A 17,161-nucleotide genomic window follows, 5' to 3' on the forward strand; every position below is an offset into this window, starting at 1 on the left:
ATAACTACTACTATTTTACCATATTCCATCTTTCCGTTCTCCCCATATCTGTATTCTCTCAGAACCCATTACAAAAACCCACATCTCCCTGTTTTTGTCCCAGAAAATTATCTATTAATTAAATTTAAAACATTTGTATGTTTTAATGAACTGTATTATTAATTAGAATTTTATTTATTTTTCTTAGGCTCAGTATAAAATTCATTATAATGGTTAATTAATTATTATTTTGTGCGTAGAAAAATTATTTCTTCCAGCAAAAACTCGGTTTTGCGCCGCGTTTTTCAATTTTAGGTCTGTAAAAGAAATACCAAGTTATTACTTAATAACAACATAATAAAAATCGCGTGGAGCACAGAGAGGCATCTAGTGAATATATATATATATGTGACTAGAGAGAAGTTATGTAATGAAGGTGCCAATAATTGTTGGACAGTATATGAAACATTTTACTAATAATGACCTATGCAAATTAACAAACCTTAGTTGCAAGTTGCAACCTACGAACAACACAGCAATAAAGAAAAAATCCAAAATTGTCTCACTTCAGTTTCTATTTCCAGCTCATGTCATATTCCGCAGCGCTGCTATTGGTTCTCTAGTTTGAGCTTAATTAACTATTTAATTCCAAAACCCCACAATTAACTGGAACTAAACGCTCTGCACATTAAAACCTCGATCGATTCTCCCATCAATCAGAGCCTAAGCAAATCCAATTCGATTCGAAGAGACATTCCTTGTCAATCCTTAGGTTTGGCCTCCGATTTTTCTCTCTTCTTTATTTATTTATTTCTCATTTTTCCTTTCTTGAATCAAGATTCGATACGAATTGGAAGATCGACTGATTCATACTACAATGCAATATTATATAGCAATTAGGAGAGCAATCGGACTTTGGATATGAACATGTTTGTTAAATTCCAGGTATCATACGTGAAGAGGTTGCACTTTTGGCGCCAAGATCAGGCAATAATGCCGCCGCTAAACAAAACGATTATAGAAATGCTGCCGGGGTTCACAAAGGGGTTGAAAGAGGGTCCCTCGATCTGTGAAGTAGCAGTCACGAGCTCCCCGCGTGGGATCTTTTACAAAGAGAACCCTTTGCTGGAGAGCTATAACCTGTTTGCCCTACAAATCATCTTGCTCGTCTTAGCTTATCGAGCCGTCTATTTCCTGCTGAGGCCTTTGAAACAGACCAAATTCGTCTGCAGTGTCGTGGTACGTACCAAGAGAAATTCCATATAATTCAGGCTTCATGCCGTTTAATTTTGCTCGATTTTCATGTGTTGGATGTTATCGCCAGTCTGTGCGCGCGTATTGATTCTTTTATTTCACAGGCGGGCATCCTGATAGGCCCCAACATGTTGGGAAAGCTCCATATATTCGGGGAGAGGGGCTTATTCCCAGAAAAAGAACTCCTTATAACGGGCACAATGGGCGCCCTCGGGATTGCGTACTTTATCTTCCTTGTTGCCGTCAAGATGGATCTCTCCATGCTCCGGAGGACCGCCAAGGAAGCCACAGTCATCGGGACCTTGAGCGTACTCGTGCCCTTCGCGTGCACGATCACAGCCACTTTCCTACTGCCAATGATGGGGATGCAGAAGGACTTCTTTCGGTTCCTGTTTTCCGCTGGCATATCCGTGACGCGGTTCGCCAACGTTGCCGACGTGGCAAATGAGTTGAACATGCTGACTTCACAACAAGGCCAACTTTTGCTCTCATCCACCATGCTCAACGAGCTCTTCACATGGACAGCCCTCGTCTCCGGGATTTGCTACCGGAACCCTAACAACCCCCTAATTCCGTTCTTGCTTCTCCTTTCCATGCTGGGTGTTGGGATCGTCACAGTTTCAGTTAAGACTTTGGCATTGAAGATTATTGCCAAGGCCCCTAAGGGAGTACCGGTGAACGAGAGGTTAATAACTTCAATCTTGATTATAGCCCTGTGGATGGCCTTTTTCACGAACCTGATTGGGTCACTCCACGTTGGAATGCTAGTCATGGGCCTCATCATGCCAGATGGGCCGCCTCTGGGCTCGGCGATCGTCGAGCGGGCCGAGTACATGGTGATGGAGTTCTTGATGCCCGTGTTCTATGTTCAAGTCGGATACGGCACCGACCTGTCCTCGTTCGATGTGACGAAATTCTGGGAGGTCACCGTTTTCGTCACTGTGAGCTTCGCTGCAAAGTTCTTAGCAACTCTGTTGGGAGCCCTCGCATGTCGGCAAAATCATCGAGATGCCTTGTTGCTTGCGCTTATGGTGAATGTCAAGGGCCCAATTGACCTTTATCTGTTCATGCGTTGGAAAATCAGTAAGGTATTGCTACTAATTAATCCCTTTTCTTTCTTAATTTTCCTTCTTATATATGATGGTCTGTCATTTTGGATTTTTATTCTAATATTTCAATTATGCGATGTTACTGTAGAATGTGGCACCACATACTCATGTGATATTGGTGTTGTCGAACGTCATGGTAACTGCATTAGTGACGCCATTGATAGAGAGGCTGTACAACGATTGCCAGAAAACAAATGCATCAGATAGACAGGGCATGAAAGCGATTCAGACAAGCTCGATCAGCGCTGAATTCAAGATCATGTGCTGCGTACACAATGTGGATAATGTTCCTGGGATCATCTCCCTCCTCGAGGCCTCAAACGGGTCGACATCCAGCAAGTTATCTGCGGTAGTCATCCACCTCAATGACCTAGTGGGTCGGGCGGCTCCTCTCTTGGTCCGCAATGACAAACTAAAAAGGAATATTGACAAGAACCAGTCCGACAAGGTCGCCCATGAGTTCGAGACCTACACCCGGAAATTGTACAATCCGATTGCCCTAACGAATTTCACATTGGTAGCGCCCTACAAGGCCATGCACGAGAACATCTGCCATCTTGCGAAAACAGAGGGGACTACTCTCATCATCCTACCATACAGGAAAGTCCAAGGTGATGAGGCTGGCGCCTCTCAGGCGGTCGTTGCTCAGGCCACGGCCATACGCAACCTCAACTGTGACATGCTAGCCCACAATCCGTGTGCAGTTGGTATTCTAGCCAACAAGGGCTTGGGCCGCTGCCTAGGCCATGACTCCTTTTCTTGCAATGTTGCCGTGATTTTTACTGGCGGCCATGATGACCGTGAAGCGCTTGCCTATGCAACCCGATTGTTGATGCACTCGTCTGTGCGTGTGACACTGCTTAGGCTCATCACGAGGTGGCAGCAGGTGTATGCCGAAGATATGATGGAGAAAAAGCTCGACAACCGATTGGTAGAGGAGTTCAAGATCAAGAAGACGGAGGACACTCGGGCGAAGTATTATGAGGAGGCCATTGTGGACATCTTGGGCTTATTTAACGCAATCCGTTCCTTGGGAGACCACTACAATCTCGTGATAGCGGGGCGACAAAGCCCTCAAATCATGTCAATGTGCGACGAATGGTCAGATACACAAGATATTTGGGGCGGGAATCCTGAACTTGGTATCATCGGCGATTTCATCGCTTCGGATGATTACAATGAGAGCAAGAGTTCCGCACTGATAATCCAACGCTATCCAAGCGATGATGTTGATGTACAAAGTAAAAAACGCTACGTAAAGTATGAAGATGAGCGACATCTGCTTGGTTATTAAATTTAAAGTAGCAAGTTGAACAACTTTTTAGTTTATCAATCACATTTATCGAAGTCAATTGATTCGTTGATCCGTACATGAAAAATGATAAAGAGCTGTTAGTTATAATGTACCGTTCAAATACTTCAGATCTTACGAGATTAAAACTTTATAAGAAAATAAAAATTACTGAACAATATTAATTTAGAGGATAATTGCCAAGTCGTTAAAATATTTTCCCTTACTCTTTTATTTTTTTTTTTGACGTAGGTTTGCAGGCCATCTACATTTTGTTTGGTTCTAGTGCTCAATGATCATATATATTTTCTCGAAATATTACATTAAATTTTCAAACTTGGGTACGTAACAAACAAAGCATATTAAAAATAAATAAAAATAACATTTTAAGGGAATATTCCTTTCGGAATTCTGAGGGATATTTTCCCCGAAGATTAATTTTAAGAATAGCTTTTTAGAGCAAAAGTCCTTCAAAAACTCGTCAGGAAAGTAATTATTCATAGAGATTTTTATAGGATCGTCCCTCGGAAATAGAGGTTTTTCTCGTAGTGACGAGTTCAGGTAACAACAACTGTCATCGGCCGGAGAGAGGAAAGCGATGGCTCAGCTTAGGGGGCCCTTCGGCCGTGAGATGAGAAGCAAAGCTTAGGGGAGAGGCGAACACAGGCAAAGTGAGACGAATATGCATAATACTTTTTTTTTTTTTTTTTTTAAATTCGGGGGGCTCTTTTTTTTATACTTTAGTTATTACTTTAACATATAATAATAGTAGCTCTCATTCATGTGCTTTGCTCGTGGCAATTGTTTTTGCGTTTAGCACAAACTAGATGTGTGGGAGGCAGTTGAAGGGGAGATTGTAGGAGACAGTTCTGTGCGAGAGAAATGATATGGAATGATTTTTTTTTTCCAGTTTTACAATATAATTCACTTTAATAAATTAGAAAGCGGTTACAAAGTATTAGATTAGATATAATCTATAACTAAATAAAAAAATGCAAAACTCTTGGAGTGTTTTCGTACGTACAACGCTAATCATATCTCGGGCTGTAGATATTCTAATTTTTTTTTTTGAGTAAATACTATAGATATTGTATCTGACATGTTCTCTCACACTGGGAATTCATTTCGTGCCTTCTCGGGTTTCGATTTCATATATGTGTATATATATATATGTACACACACTATTTGACCATTAGTTGCTTCCTCCTTTCTATATACTTTCACCCTCCTCCCTCCTACCTCCTACTAGGGATGAAAGGGTTCGGATTTTCCAAATTCGGGTCAGTGCAACAAGTTTTCGGGTTGGTTCAGTTGGGGATATACCTATCTAAAACGACCAAAACTAGCAAAGAAACCCGACCGCCAGTGTTTCGAGTCATTTGGGTCGGGTCCCCAATTAACCCGAAATGAAAAAGAAAAAATGAAGATTGAGGATCTCAATACAGACAACAAAACTGAGATCAAGCGATCCATCAGTGAACAAACAAGAGCAGCTTCACCCTAGAGAACTCTTTATATTGCTTCCAACAACGTTCTCAATAAAGAAACCAATGTTTTTGTCCCTTGGCATATGAAATCAATGCAAAAAATTTCATTCATCGAATACATCTAAAGGACTCCCAACGTTAGGACTGAATTCACCAAACGAAAAAAATCCAACTTCCCTCAATTTCAATCACGACGATTAGGGTTTGGTCTGTGTCCGAGACTGAAAGCAGAGTAGAGGGAGGCGGAGGAGGGGTTATGTGTGTCGGAATGATAGTAGAGCAGGGGAACGCGGAGCCTCAGAGGCGTGCATTTCCGTCGGAGGCGGAGGAGTTGAACAGAGTAGAGGGAGGCAGCGGCTGAAGAGCATATCAGAGGGAGGTAGAGGAAGAGGCCGAGGAGCACAGTACGAGGTGAAGCAGACCGAGGAGTGAAGGACCAGACACACACGCACGTATGCTATTTTTTTTAAAAAAAATTTGGGTTGGTTCGGTTGCTGACCCGAGAAAAATAAGAGGGATTTGACCCTCCCAAATTTCACAATGGTTTTTTGGTTTCGAGTTGCATCGGGTTGGACCGATTTTAATTTCAGCCCTCCCATCTCCCTCCACTTTCAGTGCACTCTGGTTTTTTCTGCTTTCATCCACTCCAAGCATCACTTCTCCTCGTGGCGCGCCCCCCTCCCCGGGGCAGCATTACTTGCTTAGTTCTTTTTGATGTCCCAAGGGATTTAGTCTAGTGGTTAATGTGCATCCAAGTTTGCACCAAGACCCAGGTTCGAATCTCCTTGGGGCCACCGGAATATCTTTGGCGGAATTATCCGTTCCGTGCGCCGCCGGGGGTTCACGGAGCCCCGAGAATTAGTCGGGCGAAGTCCGAACACCCCGGATTAGCAAAAAAAAAAAAAAAAGTAATGTTGACACCATTCCATTCTTTGTGAACTGCTCTCAACAATCTCGCCATGTCCCATCTTCGCTCGCGGGTATTGCTCATGACATCGACTCTAAATCAGTTGGTCCCACCTTCTTAATTTCGTTGTTAATTGTGACATTGAGCAATCTCGTCATGTCCCATCTTCGCTCGCGGGTATTGCTCATGACATCGGCTCCAAATCAGTTGGTCCCACCTTCTTAATTTCATTGTTAATTGTGACATTATTGGTCTCAGATTAATTGCCTTCTGGCTTAGTATAATATTATACTAAAAGGGTCCGCTTTTGGATTTTGGTTCACCTTCCAATTCTGCACTGTAAGTTAGAATCGGAACTGGAATTGAATTTCACCTATTCCTAATATACTCCTACTTGGACCTTGTCCTCTTTTAATGGGCTACTTGAAACTTACCCTACTCCGGCAAGTTCTGAATCTACCCTTTACCTGTGCATGCCCCTACTTTTTAGGGCTCCGGCTGCCTCAGGCAAAAGGATGGTAGCGGGACCTAACCCCCAAGTCTCTTATGCTATCTTTTCACTTCCTTTTTGTTTGTATGGGTAGAGTCGGCCGAACTGCCGGTACAGATCTCTTGCGATGGTTGCCAGAGCCTCCAAAATGGTCGATGACCTTGGCCAAGTGGTGGTGCCCAGTGATGAGTGCCTGCTGGCCCAGATCAGTCGTGGATTTTAACTGCAATGAGATGAACAGCAACATAAAGCTCAATCAGGAGGAAAAAATATTGCTTTTTTTTTTTTTACATTCAAGATAAAAGAAAAGATTGTTACTTGAACAGGAAGGAAATATCATATCCGACTTTTTTAGAACCTTACTACTAAGAACACTCTTCCCCTGAATCTTCCAAGACCCCCTTGTTACCCTTCCTTGATACACAAAGCAGACACACGAGCCATTCGAAATTAAGCAGAAAGCTAAGCCGGCGTTTGCAATCCGGGCTTGAAAGAACAAGGACTGAGCCGGTGAATTCCTAGAAATTGCTTCAGGGTTTAATTTGCAGGCCAATCTGCACTCCCCCATTTCCTTCATTCGCAGGTACGGTGAACGTACGGCAATTATATACGAATTCAGATCAAGAGGAGCGAGCACGGGTGTGTTTGGATTTTGAATATTTTTTAATTCAATTTAACTCAATTTAATCCCACTTATCTTCAATTTAACAACACAATTATTACTTAATCATTACTTTATCTCAACTATTCATTACTTTTTCATACTTTTTCTCATAATTCAACAACACAATCATTACTTAATTATTACTTTATCCCAACTATTCATTACTTTTTCATAGTTTTTCTTATAATTCAACATCACAATCATTACAAATTAATTAAAACCAAAACTCAACTCAACTCAACTCTAAATCCAAACACATTCTTATGGTGCGTTTGGTTTTAGAATTAAAGTAACTTTAATTTTGATTGTGAAAAATGATAAATGATTGTATAGTGTGTTGAGTTAAAGTTAAAGTTAAATTTTTTGACTTGAAAAATATGTATTTTTGTTACGTAATGTATTGAGTTAAAGTTAAAATTTTTGTGATTTTAATTGAGAAATCAAACGGAGCATACTCTTTATCGCCTGGAAGGACATACTGTAACAAGAAAGCGGGTTGACTATCTAAAGATTATATTCGGAAGAAAAAGTCAATATTTACCTTTCACTTTTAGGAACAGAATTCCATTTTTCTTTTTTGCCGGAATAGAAACAGAATTAGCTATTTTTACTTTGGGAATGAAGATAGTTTTGGCCACGTCAGCAAATTTTGATCGGACAGGAGTTACTGGATTTAGGATGAAAATGATAAATCTATTTGAATTCAAAAGAATGAAATGAAAGAAGTGGGTGTGGTGCACACTTTTGTCTGATAATCAAAAAATTTCTGGTTCGATACTTGGTGGATTACATTGTCACGACCCGAAAATCTTATAAATTTCCTTTAGATTATCACGATATCCATTTTATCAAATTTAAACATGGTAAACAATTTCATAAAATCTCAATTACATCTATCTCAGCCAACCACATCATATTTATTTCGAAAAAAGCATATCACATCTTCAAAGTAACTTCTAGCATGTTTTTCAAAACCAACCATGAACAACTAAACAAAATTTTTTAGGTCGTAACTATTCACGAACATTCTAGACATAGCTTAACACCTACTATATATACAGGTCTAGCTACAAATCTTCCACGCTGATCCCCGAAGTCCAAAAAGTCCTCCGATACAGCTAGTCTAGGTTCTAATTCATTTGTAACCAGAAATATGCAGGGGGTGAGCTGCATCTCAGTGAGTATTAAATCCAAAATAAAATGAAGTATTAAAATGGGGTTTTTACTTAAAATAGCCAATAATTTGTCCGTTTTGTCAAATCTATCATGTGCTTTTTTTTATCAAATCTATCCCATGATTTACTTTTTGCATCAAATCTATTCCGGCGTTATCTTTTCCGTCGACATCTAATGGCCGTGCTGACGTGACACGTGGAGAGATAGTGGGCCACACTTGCCATGTAGGCGCCATGTCAGCACGGCCGTTAGATGTCAACAGAAAAGATAACGTCGTGATATATTTGATGCAAAAAGTAAACCATGAGATAGATTTGACAAAAAAAAGCATATGATAGATTTAACAAAATAGGCAAATCATGGGCCATTTTAGGTAAATACCCCTATTAAAATTGTGTATGCATTCACATAAACAATTACACTAATATCTTTTACTTCAAAATTTCTAATGATATATATATATCTGCTTTTCAATCTTGAACCTTTCTCTTATTAGCCAAATCATTACTACATAACTCAAGCAATCATTCTTAAGCAACAAATAATAGTAGCCATAGGTTGCAAATTCTCGCGATAGAGTTTCGACGGTACCATAATCCCGCACACCTCATCCCCAACTCCTCAAATTCATTACCACAAGCGGGGGCCGCCTATTATCCTCCGGCGGTAGGAGTCTAGTGTCCATTTTATATCCCGCCGGATCAACAGTCTAGCGTCCTTGTTTATATATTGTCGGATCAACGGTCTAGTGTCCATTTTGTATCCCACCGGTTCAGCGGTCTATCATCCCTTTTATATCCCGCTGGATCAGCGGTCTAGCGTCCCTTTTTATATCCCGTCGGATCAGCGGTCTCACAAGCCATCACAACAACAGTAACCACACTATACCATAATGAATTGAAAACTAGTATACGCTCATGTTCCCTTCTCCGTACGTGTGACGGACAAGAACAATTTACCGATTCTGTTTAAAAGGAGCACGCACATCTAATTTGACTCTTTTTTGTTGAAAGAATTTTACCCCTTAGTAGTCGATGAGATTCAACTGGACTAGTGAGGGTTCATTGCGCTTTTGAATATCATAATTCAAAAAGAAAAAAAAACAAAGGAGATAACTTTTTCACATTGGAACTAAAGCATAGGGGCTTTTAGCTTCTTGTAAGTCCTATTATACAAAACATCAGTAGTATAATTACATTCGGAAAACAAGGAAAAATGTGGGAATTCGTTTACGAAATATATATATTCATACTTATATCCTGAACTATTACCGACCCAATATAATTGTCTCACTGCATGTCACATTTTGTTAATAACCTAAGCATTGGACATACTCTGTTATTGTTAAATCTGTTATGAGCATCGTTCCAAACACGAGAACCAGACATAATTCGATGGCGAATACGGCATGATTTTTTTAAGTTGATCCATTCAAAGAGAAACCATGAAAATAACGGGAGAAACAAGGAAAAATACTTCTTCTTTTTTTTTTTTAATATCACGGATACATATATTTTTTTTATGAGTATATCACGGATATTTTCATTCTAAAGGTTGATACTAACTTTATTGGGGTACTGACTTGATTAGGATTAGAATGCGTTTTCAGTGGATTTTGAACCTTGTGTGGTGGATAAAGTTCGTCGAGTGAGAATTTTTTTTTTTTTAGTGTTAACCATGATATCCAAAATCCAATGGGCCTAACTAATTTAGTCTAGTCGGGCCAGTTCACTAAGGAGTAAAAATCTTTCAGCGTGAATTTTCTCAATCTGCAAAACTCGAATCCAATACCTTACTTAAGGGAGAACAAGTACCGAACCGCTTGAATCAATCCACGTTGGTCTAGTGAGAATTTAATTTACTACATTCCCGTGGATATACTTTTCTTTTATAATTGCTTTCCTTAGTTAATTTGTCATCAGTTTGTACTTAATTATTAGGAGAGGGACTTTTAGTGTTTAATTACATGATGATGCATAATCGTTTAGCGTGTTTGTCTGATCTCCAGCTTATAAAAGTAGTTTTACATATATCACTGTCCCATTGATCTAAGCTAACTCATTTCTGTTACGGATACAGCATACGTTGTGCTCGACCGATGCAAATAATACAAACATTAAGGGAATCGTAACTTTGAAAACAGTTCATGACGACAAACATAGATTCGGTATTTCTTCATGCCAAGCCACATTATTAGTTTAAAAAAAGAAAATGTATATTTGAACAAACCTTTAAGTTATAACCTACGAACCACAGAACTCCTTCTCTCACTTAGAGGTTTCCATATCCAACTCATGTCTTCTGGAAAGCCGCCTTTAGTTTCTACTTTCTGCTCAATTTTTCAACGGGCATTAACTGCAATTACCGCCAACAAAGGAAAAAAACAAAACAATTACTCCTTTTTCTGGTTGGGTGAATTAGGGGGTCGAAGCCCAAAAAAAACAATTACTCGTTTAATTAACCATTACATGCACAAAACCGCCAAACACGCTCTTCTAGCTGAATTTCGTTTGATATCTTCCTTACCTCCCCTCTACTTATTGAAAAGCCCCGCAAACCAGAGCTTCTGTATATCTTCTCTCATCACAGGCTAAGCAAATTCGCTTCTATTCGAAGAGTTTCCGTCAATCCTCGGTATGCCCTTCCCTTCAGTCTCCTGCATCTCCTACAATCTCTTTGAATTTTTCTTCTTTTTGTTTTTCATGAATTGACGATGTTGATCGATCCATGATTCGACTCAAAGTGAATATCGAATTGATTTATAAGTACCCCTTTTGTGATTTATTGGCTGGATTCTGGGAATATAGTACAATCTCTACATGTGGTGGATCAAACCTTCACCAAAGTGGCTGTCTAGCCGAATTTATCAATTGATATCCGTTTCTAGATTGGTTGATACTTTCTTGAGTGTCCTGTATGTCCAGTACGAGTTCGGCATTTGCAAATTCAAAGTTGTATCCGGACCGATATGTGTTATATTCTTATGGTAAAATGTACCTTGAAACAAAATGGTCTTCAGACTGTCTTGCATCCCGATGTGAAAAGGGATGTTAATTGCTTCTCCCTCAAGTTTTCTGCGATTAGATATATATCTAAATTCCTGGATTAATGGGACCTGGCTATTGAACAGGTGCTTGATCTACTTCAGAAGTTTTCATGGACGAGTTCTTCAAGGCTTTTAGATCGGCGTTCGACTTAGAGAGGGAGTTGAAAGGTCCTGTGCTCTGTTTAACAGAAGGCGAGAGCTATTCGCGTGGGTTCTTTTTCAAAGAGAATCCTCTGTGGAAGAGCTACAACGTATTTATCCTACAAATCATTCTGCTGGCCTTGGCTTATCAAATTGTCTACTGCCTCCTGAGGCCCCTGAAACAGACCAAATTCGTCTGCAGTGTCCTGGTACATACCGAAAGGAATCCCTGTCTTGTTCGAATATACATCAACATGCCGTAGAGTGTTGATACATTGACGATCTATTTAAGTATTTGTTTGATTTTCACAATTGGATGTTAACCATTGCGGTATGCGTGATTCTTTTGCTTCACAGGCAGGCTTCCTGATAGGCCCCCACATGTTGGGAAAGCTCCATATGTTCGGGGAGAGGGGCTTGTTTCCGAAAAAAGAACTCGCTATAACCGGGACGATGGGCTCCCTTGGCATTGCCTACTTCATCTTCCTCGTTGCAGTCAAGATGGACATCACCATGCTCCGGAGGACCGCAAAGGCAGCCATGATCATCGGAAGCCTCAGCGTACTGGTGCCCTATGTCACCATAGTGGCTGTCACATACCTCCGGCCTATATCGGGGATCCGACCCGGCTTCTTCCGGTTCCTTTTTGCGTCAGGCTTGTCGGTCACACGGTTCGCCAACGTGGCTGACGCATTTGATGAGCTAGACATGCTGACTTCGCAGCAGGGCCAACTCGTGCTCTCGTCCACGATGTTGAATGAGATCTTCACATGGATGTCCCTCGTCACTGGGGTTTGCTATCGGCATCGCCACAACCACCTAATCCCTGTGTGGCTTCTCATCACCGTGGTAGCCGTTGGGGCCACCGCTGTCGCAATGAGGGCTTTGGCGAAGAAGATTATTGCCAGGTTCACCCGTAAGGGAATGCAAGTGAATGAGATATTAGTAACCACAATCTTGGTTGCAGCACTCCTGATGGCCTTTGTGACTGACTTGATTGGGTCACTCCACTTGGGAATCCTAATCATGGGCCTGGTCATGCCCGATGGACCGCCTCTTGGCTCGGCGATAGTTGAGCGGGCTGAGTACATGGTGAAGGAGTTCATGATGCCCGTGTTCTACGTTCTAGTAGGGTACAGCACCGACATCTTCTCGGTCAACTCGAAGGGTTTCTGGGAGATCATTGTTTTCGTCATTCTGGGCTTCATCGCAAAGTTCTTAGCTACTCTGTTCGGCGCCTTGGCATGCCAGCAAAAACTTCGAAATGCTGTGCTGCTTGGCCTTATGGTGAACGTCAAGGGCCCAATCGACCTCTATCTCTTGACGCGTTGGAGATTTCAAAAGGTTTGCTTCTATTTCCTCCGTTGCCTTATCCATCAGTAATTGATGACAATTTTCTCGATTCAATTAATTAATGTTTCGATCACGTAATATTTTTGCAGGATGTGGAGAAGGATACTCATGCGATATTGGTGATGTCGCATGTTATGTTAACCGCATTAATGACACCTTTGATAGAGAAACTTTATAAGAGGAGCCAGAAACTGAATGCGTCTGACAGAAAGAACATGAAGGCAATCCAGACAAGTTCGAGCTATGACGAATTCAAGGTCCTGTGTTGCATACACGGTGAAGACAATATTCCTGGTATGATCTCCCTCCTTGAGGCCTCAAGCGGGTCACGGTTGCTGTCTGCGGTTATTGTCCACCTCAATGACCTTGTGGGTCGAGCAGCGCCTCTCGTGGTCCGCAATGACAGGAAATTTAGAAGAGTTGAAACAAACAAGTCCGACAGGATCGCTCATGAGTTTGAGAGCCACATTAGGAACTCCACAAACCCGACCAAGATAACGAATTTCACCATGGTTGCGCCGTACAAGACTATGCACGAAAACATCTGCCATCTTGCTCAAAAAGAGGACGCTACTCTTATTATCATGCCATATAAGAAAGTCCAAGGCGATGCCGGTGCCTCTGAGGCTGTTGTTTCACAGGCCATGGCCATGCGCAACCTCAACTGTCACATGCTCGGGTGCAATCCATGTGCAATCGGGATTTTTGTCAACAAGGGCTTAGGCTGGTGCCTGGGCCATTATTCCTTTTCCTGCAGCGTCGCCGTGATCTTCTCTGGTGGGCACGACGACCGCGAGGCCCTTGCCTATGCGAACCGAATGTTGATGCACCTGTCAGTGCGTGTGACATTGCTTAAGCTAATTGTTAGGTGCCCGAGTGGCCACGTTGAGGATATGTTAGAGAAAAAGCTCGACGATGCGTTGGTGGAGGAGTTCAGGATCAAGATCAGGGAGGACAGCCAGGCCCAGTACTACGAAAAGGCAGCTGAGAACCTCATTGGCACGTTAAACGCAATCCGCGCTTTGGGGAACCACTACAATCTTGTTATAACAGGGCGTCAAAGCTCATTACTTATGTCGATGTTCGAAGAATCATTGGATACACAGAAGAGCTGGGGGGAGAATCCCGAGCTAGGAATTGTTGGAGACTTTATCGCCTCAGACGATTATAACGGGGGAAAGAGTTCCGCACTAATAATGCAACGCTATCCGAGCAGTGTCGACCTATGGAGAGGCCAAAGTAGAAGTTCTGCACACTATGAAGAGGACTACTTGCTTGGCAGACTACCTTAATTTCTTTTAAATTATAAGGGAGGGCGGTCGGTAGGCAGAGTAGGACACCGAATGATTTATTTGCTTTTTCTTCCCCTGTAATGTAACCACATACTTTGGTTTATTAATTATTACAGATCAGGTTAAACTCACTTTAATTAGTTTTTAATAAGCTTGAAAAGGATGTCTCCGATTATTGATTTACGCTTGAAGAAACTCACTATCACTCACGGATGTGTAACAAAATACTAAAATCGATAGTAAAAGTAACATCTGAACTAATGAATTACACGCCATTGGTATAATTCGATTTCTATTAATTATATTGAAATCTGTTAGTATAGAGGGCCATGTGGCTATACCAATGGCTCAAAATGCGATAGACAAAAAACATATTACAGTGTGATGTTTGCCAACTATTATGGTATTATAGACACTATGCCGCAACCCGCGCGAAGCCGCGGGTCGGAAAAAATTATTCAATTTTTAATTTGAGTTTTCAATAATCTAATTAGAAAATCATGACCAAATATAATAGATTTAGGTAGTCCGCTAATTTTAATAGATGAATTTTATCCATAATAGATTTGGTGTCGTGATTGGAGAGAGAGATTTATCTCTTAGTGGACTGACCCTACTTGAACCTATATTAATTAGATTCATTATATGTTCAAATATTAGGTGGTATTGCTCAGGAAAAAATAGTTTGTATAATAAAAAATAAAATAAAAAAATATGGTGGGATCCCTGTATGTGTAATAAACTTTTTGATTTACTTGCGTTGATTTTAGGTAATTTGGTGCTTGTAATTGGAGAGAGAACTTTCCTTAGTGGATTGACTCCGCTTGAGCCTAAATTAATCGGGATCATAGGACTTTTGGATATCAAATTGTGCCACAAACAAAAGTTTATATACTTACATTAAAAAAATTTTAAATTGAAAAAAAAAATTGGAAGAGAGAGAAAAAAAAAGAAGGAGAGAGGGGGTGGGGTCCCGCGGGTGGGAAAATCCACCCCACTCGCCCCTCCTACATTTGATTTGGTGTTGTGATTGGAGAGAAAGATCTATATTAATTAGATTCGTTCCAGTTCAAATATTACTTGCATTAAATAATTATAAAAAATAAAATTTTAAAATGGTAGGGTCCTTGTATGTTCAATAAACTTTTTAATTTATATGTGTTGATTTAAGGTAATTCGGTGCTTGTAACTGGAGAGAGAGCTTCCTTAGTGGATTTACTCCGTTTGAACCTAAATTAATTGGGATTGTAGGATTTTTGGATATCAAATTGTGTCCCGAACAAAAGTTTATGAACTTACATTAAAAAAAATTAAAATTGAAAATAAAAAAATAAGAAATTGGAAGGGAAAAAAAAAGGGAGAGGGGGGATGTCCCGGGTAGGAAAATCCACTCCACTCGCCCCCTCCTACTTAGGGGTGTGCACGGATATCGGGTATACCCGGAACTGGTCGGAGCTTACCCGGTAGGGTAGGGTCTGGGTAGTTTGTATTGAAAATATGGTAGGGTCCGAGTATCAAAATAAGGAACCGGTGAAATTTGATTCCGGTTCCGATTTCAACCTACAGGGCATCCGAAACCGGAACCGGAACCGGATGGTAATTACTTAAAAAAAAGAAAAGAAAATGTAAAGTTAGTCTCATTCTCTTGTTAGTCTTAACAGAGTCGGGAAGATTGAAGACACAAGACAGGAAGAATCCTAAATCGCCTCTCGTCTCCGACTCCACCTCCTCTCGTCTCCGTCGGTCGCCTCTCGTCTCCTACTTTGAGTACTCTCCACTCCAGCTCCCCTTCGTTATCGTTCTTCTCGCCTCGGTTCACGTCCTGATACGTTGTTCGGCGGGTGCGAAGCTCATCCCGCCCTCATCGCTTTCGCAGCTGCCTGTCTCCCTTTCCCTCTCTTCCGCTCTCCGCCATCCCTCCTCTCATTATTGTTGACATCCGATCTCTGCAACCGCAACCTCTTACCGCATCCGCTCTGCATTGCCCAGCTGAATTGAAAGAGGTGAGAGTTTTCATTTCTAGGGTTTCCTAATTTTGTCGACTTCCTCTGACTTGGTTGATTTCCGATTAATTGTCCCCTCTGACGGTGATGGAACCAAATCTCGTTGGGTTTCTACTTCCCCCTTACCTCCACTCTCGTCTCGGTCCTTGCTTGTGCCTTAATCCCGCTTTGATTTAATTTGATGTATTGAGATCTCAAATTTGTCTCGATCTTGTTGGACTTCGTGATCTTGGTCCTTTGCTAGTAAAATAACGCAGTTAATTGCTCAAATTTGTAATGGGAAGTACGATGACCGGTAGCTTTTTCTGCAATTGATTCCTTGAATGTTCCTGAGCTGGTTTGTGGAAAATAGGTAATGATTATGGTTTTATCTTCTTTAAATATCGAAAAACAATTCCGTAGGGGGTGGTCACACATTGTTGATTCAAATAATTTGCGGTGATTATTGATTATGGGTAGGATATTTTCGATTTTATTTAGCGATATAAAAAAGTTTACAGGTTCCGGGTAGGTTCCGATTCCATGATTCAACAGGGTAGGGTCCGTATATCGTGAAAAAAACAGGATATTCGGAACCGATCACCCCTACTCCTACCTACGAACCCAAAATCATATCATTGTATAATTTTTATGTTATTCGTGAAATACGTACTATATTATATTTTTACTTTTAGAGTATTTGAAGAAAGAGTCGATATGGATATTTGCCAACCACTATAGTATTATAGACATTTTTATGAAGAGTCAGTCTATACTTTCGGCATGTGTAAGGTTTTATAAAAGGAATTATTTATTATTTTTATAGTAGAATTATTTATCTACAAAAGGAGAAAGCTTTGATTAAGGTTATTATTATTTTTGGGTAAGATTTTTCTTTTTGGATAAGAATTAAGGTTATTCATATTCTTTTTACCCAAAAAAAGTTTTTTTTTTATTATAAATGACATCCATAAACTTAGTACAATAAAA

General features: G+C 40.7%; 2 protein-coding genes across 2 annotated transcripts; both read left to right on the forward strand.

The window, feature by feature from the left end:
* The first annotated feature begins 972 nt into the window (after positions 1-972).
* On the forward strand, positions 973-3,636 carry LOC116193887 (cation/H(+) antiporter 15-like). The gene is made up of 3 exons (XM_031522632.1): positions 973-1,218; positions 1,338-2,321; positions 2,431-3,636. Exons 1-3 carry the CDS (start codon positions 973-975, stop codon positions 3,634-3,636), a joined length of 2,436 nt encoding a protein of 811 aa, XP_031378492.1.
* An 8,276-nt stretch (positions 3,637-11,912) lies between these two features.
* Positions 11,913-14,305, forward strand: LOC116195263 (cation/H(+) antiporter 15-like). The gene is made up of 2 exons (XM_031524322.1): positions 11,913-12,888; positions 12,987-14,305. Exons 1-2 carry the CDS (start codon positions 11,926-11,928, stop codon positions 14,187-14,189), a joined length of 2,166 nt encoding a protein of 721 aa, XP_031380182.1. The 5' UTR covers positions 11,913-11,925; the 3' UTR covers positions 14,190-14,305.
* Positions 14,306-17,161: the final 2,856 nt, after the last annotated feature.

This window comes from Punica granatum, chromosome 2 (genome assembly GCF_007655135.1).
Source record: "Punica granatum isolate Tunisia-2019 chromosome 2, ASM765513v2, whole genome shotgun sequence".
In the NCBI taxonomy this organism is placed as follows: Eukaryota; Viridiplantae; Streptophyta; class Magnoliopsida; order Myrtales; family Lythraceae; genus Punica; species Punica granatum.

Coding starts and splice junctions, on each gene's coding strand:
- LOC116193887 (XM_031522632.1), top strand. CDS start 973: ATGCCGCCGCTAAACAAAACGATTATAGAAATGCTGCCGGGGTTCACA. Junction 1,219..1,337: donor AATTCGTCTGCAGTGTCGTG/GTACGTACCAAG, acceptor TTTATTTCACAG/GCGGGCATCCTGATAGGCCC. Junction 2,322..2,430: donor TGCGTTGGAAAATCAGTAAG/GTATTGCTACTA, acceptor ATGTTACTGTAG/AATGTGGCACCACATACTCA.
- LOC116195263 (XM_031524322.1), top strand. CDS start 11,926: ATGTTGGGAAAGCTCCATATGTTCGGGGAGAGGGGCTTGTTTCCGAAA. Junction 12,889..12,986: donor CGCGTTGGAGATTTCAAAAG/GTTTGCTTCTAT, acceptor ATATTTTTGCAG/GATGTGGAGAAGGATACTCA.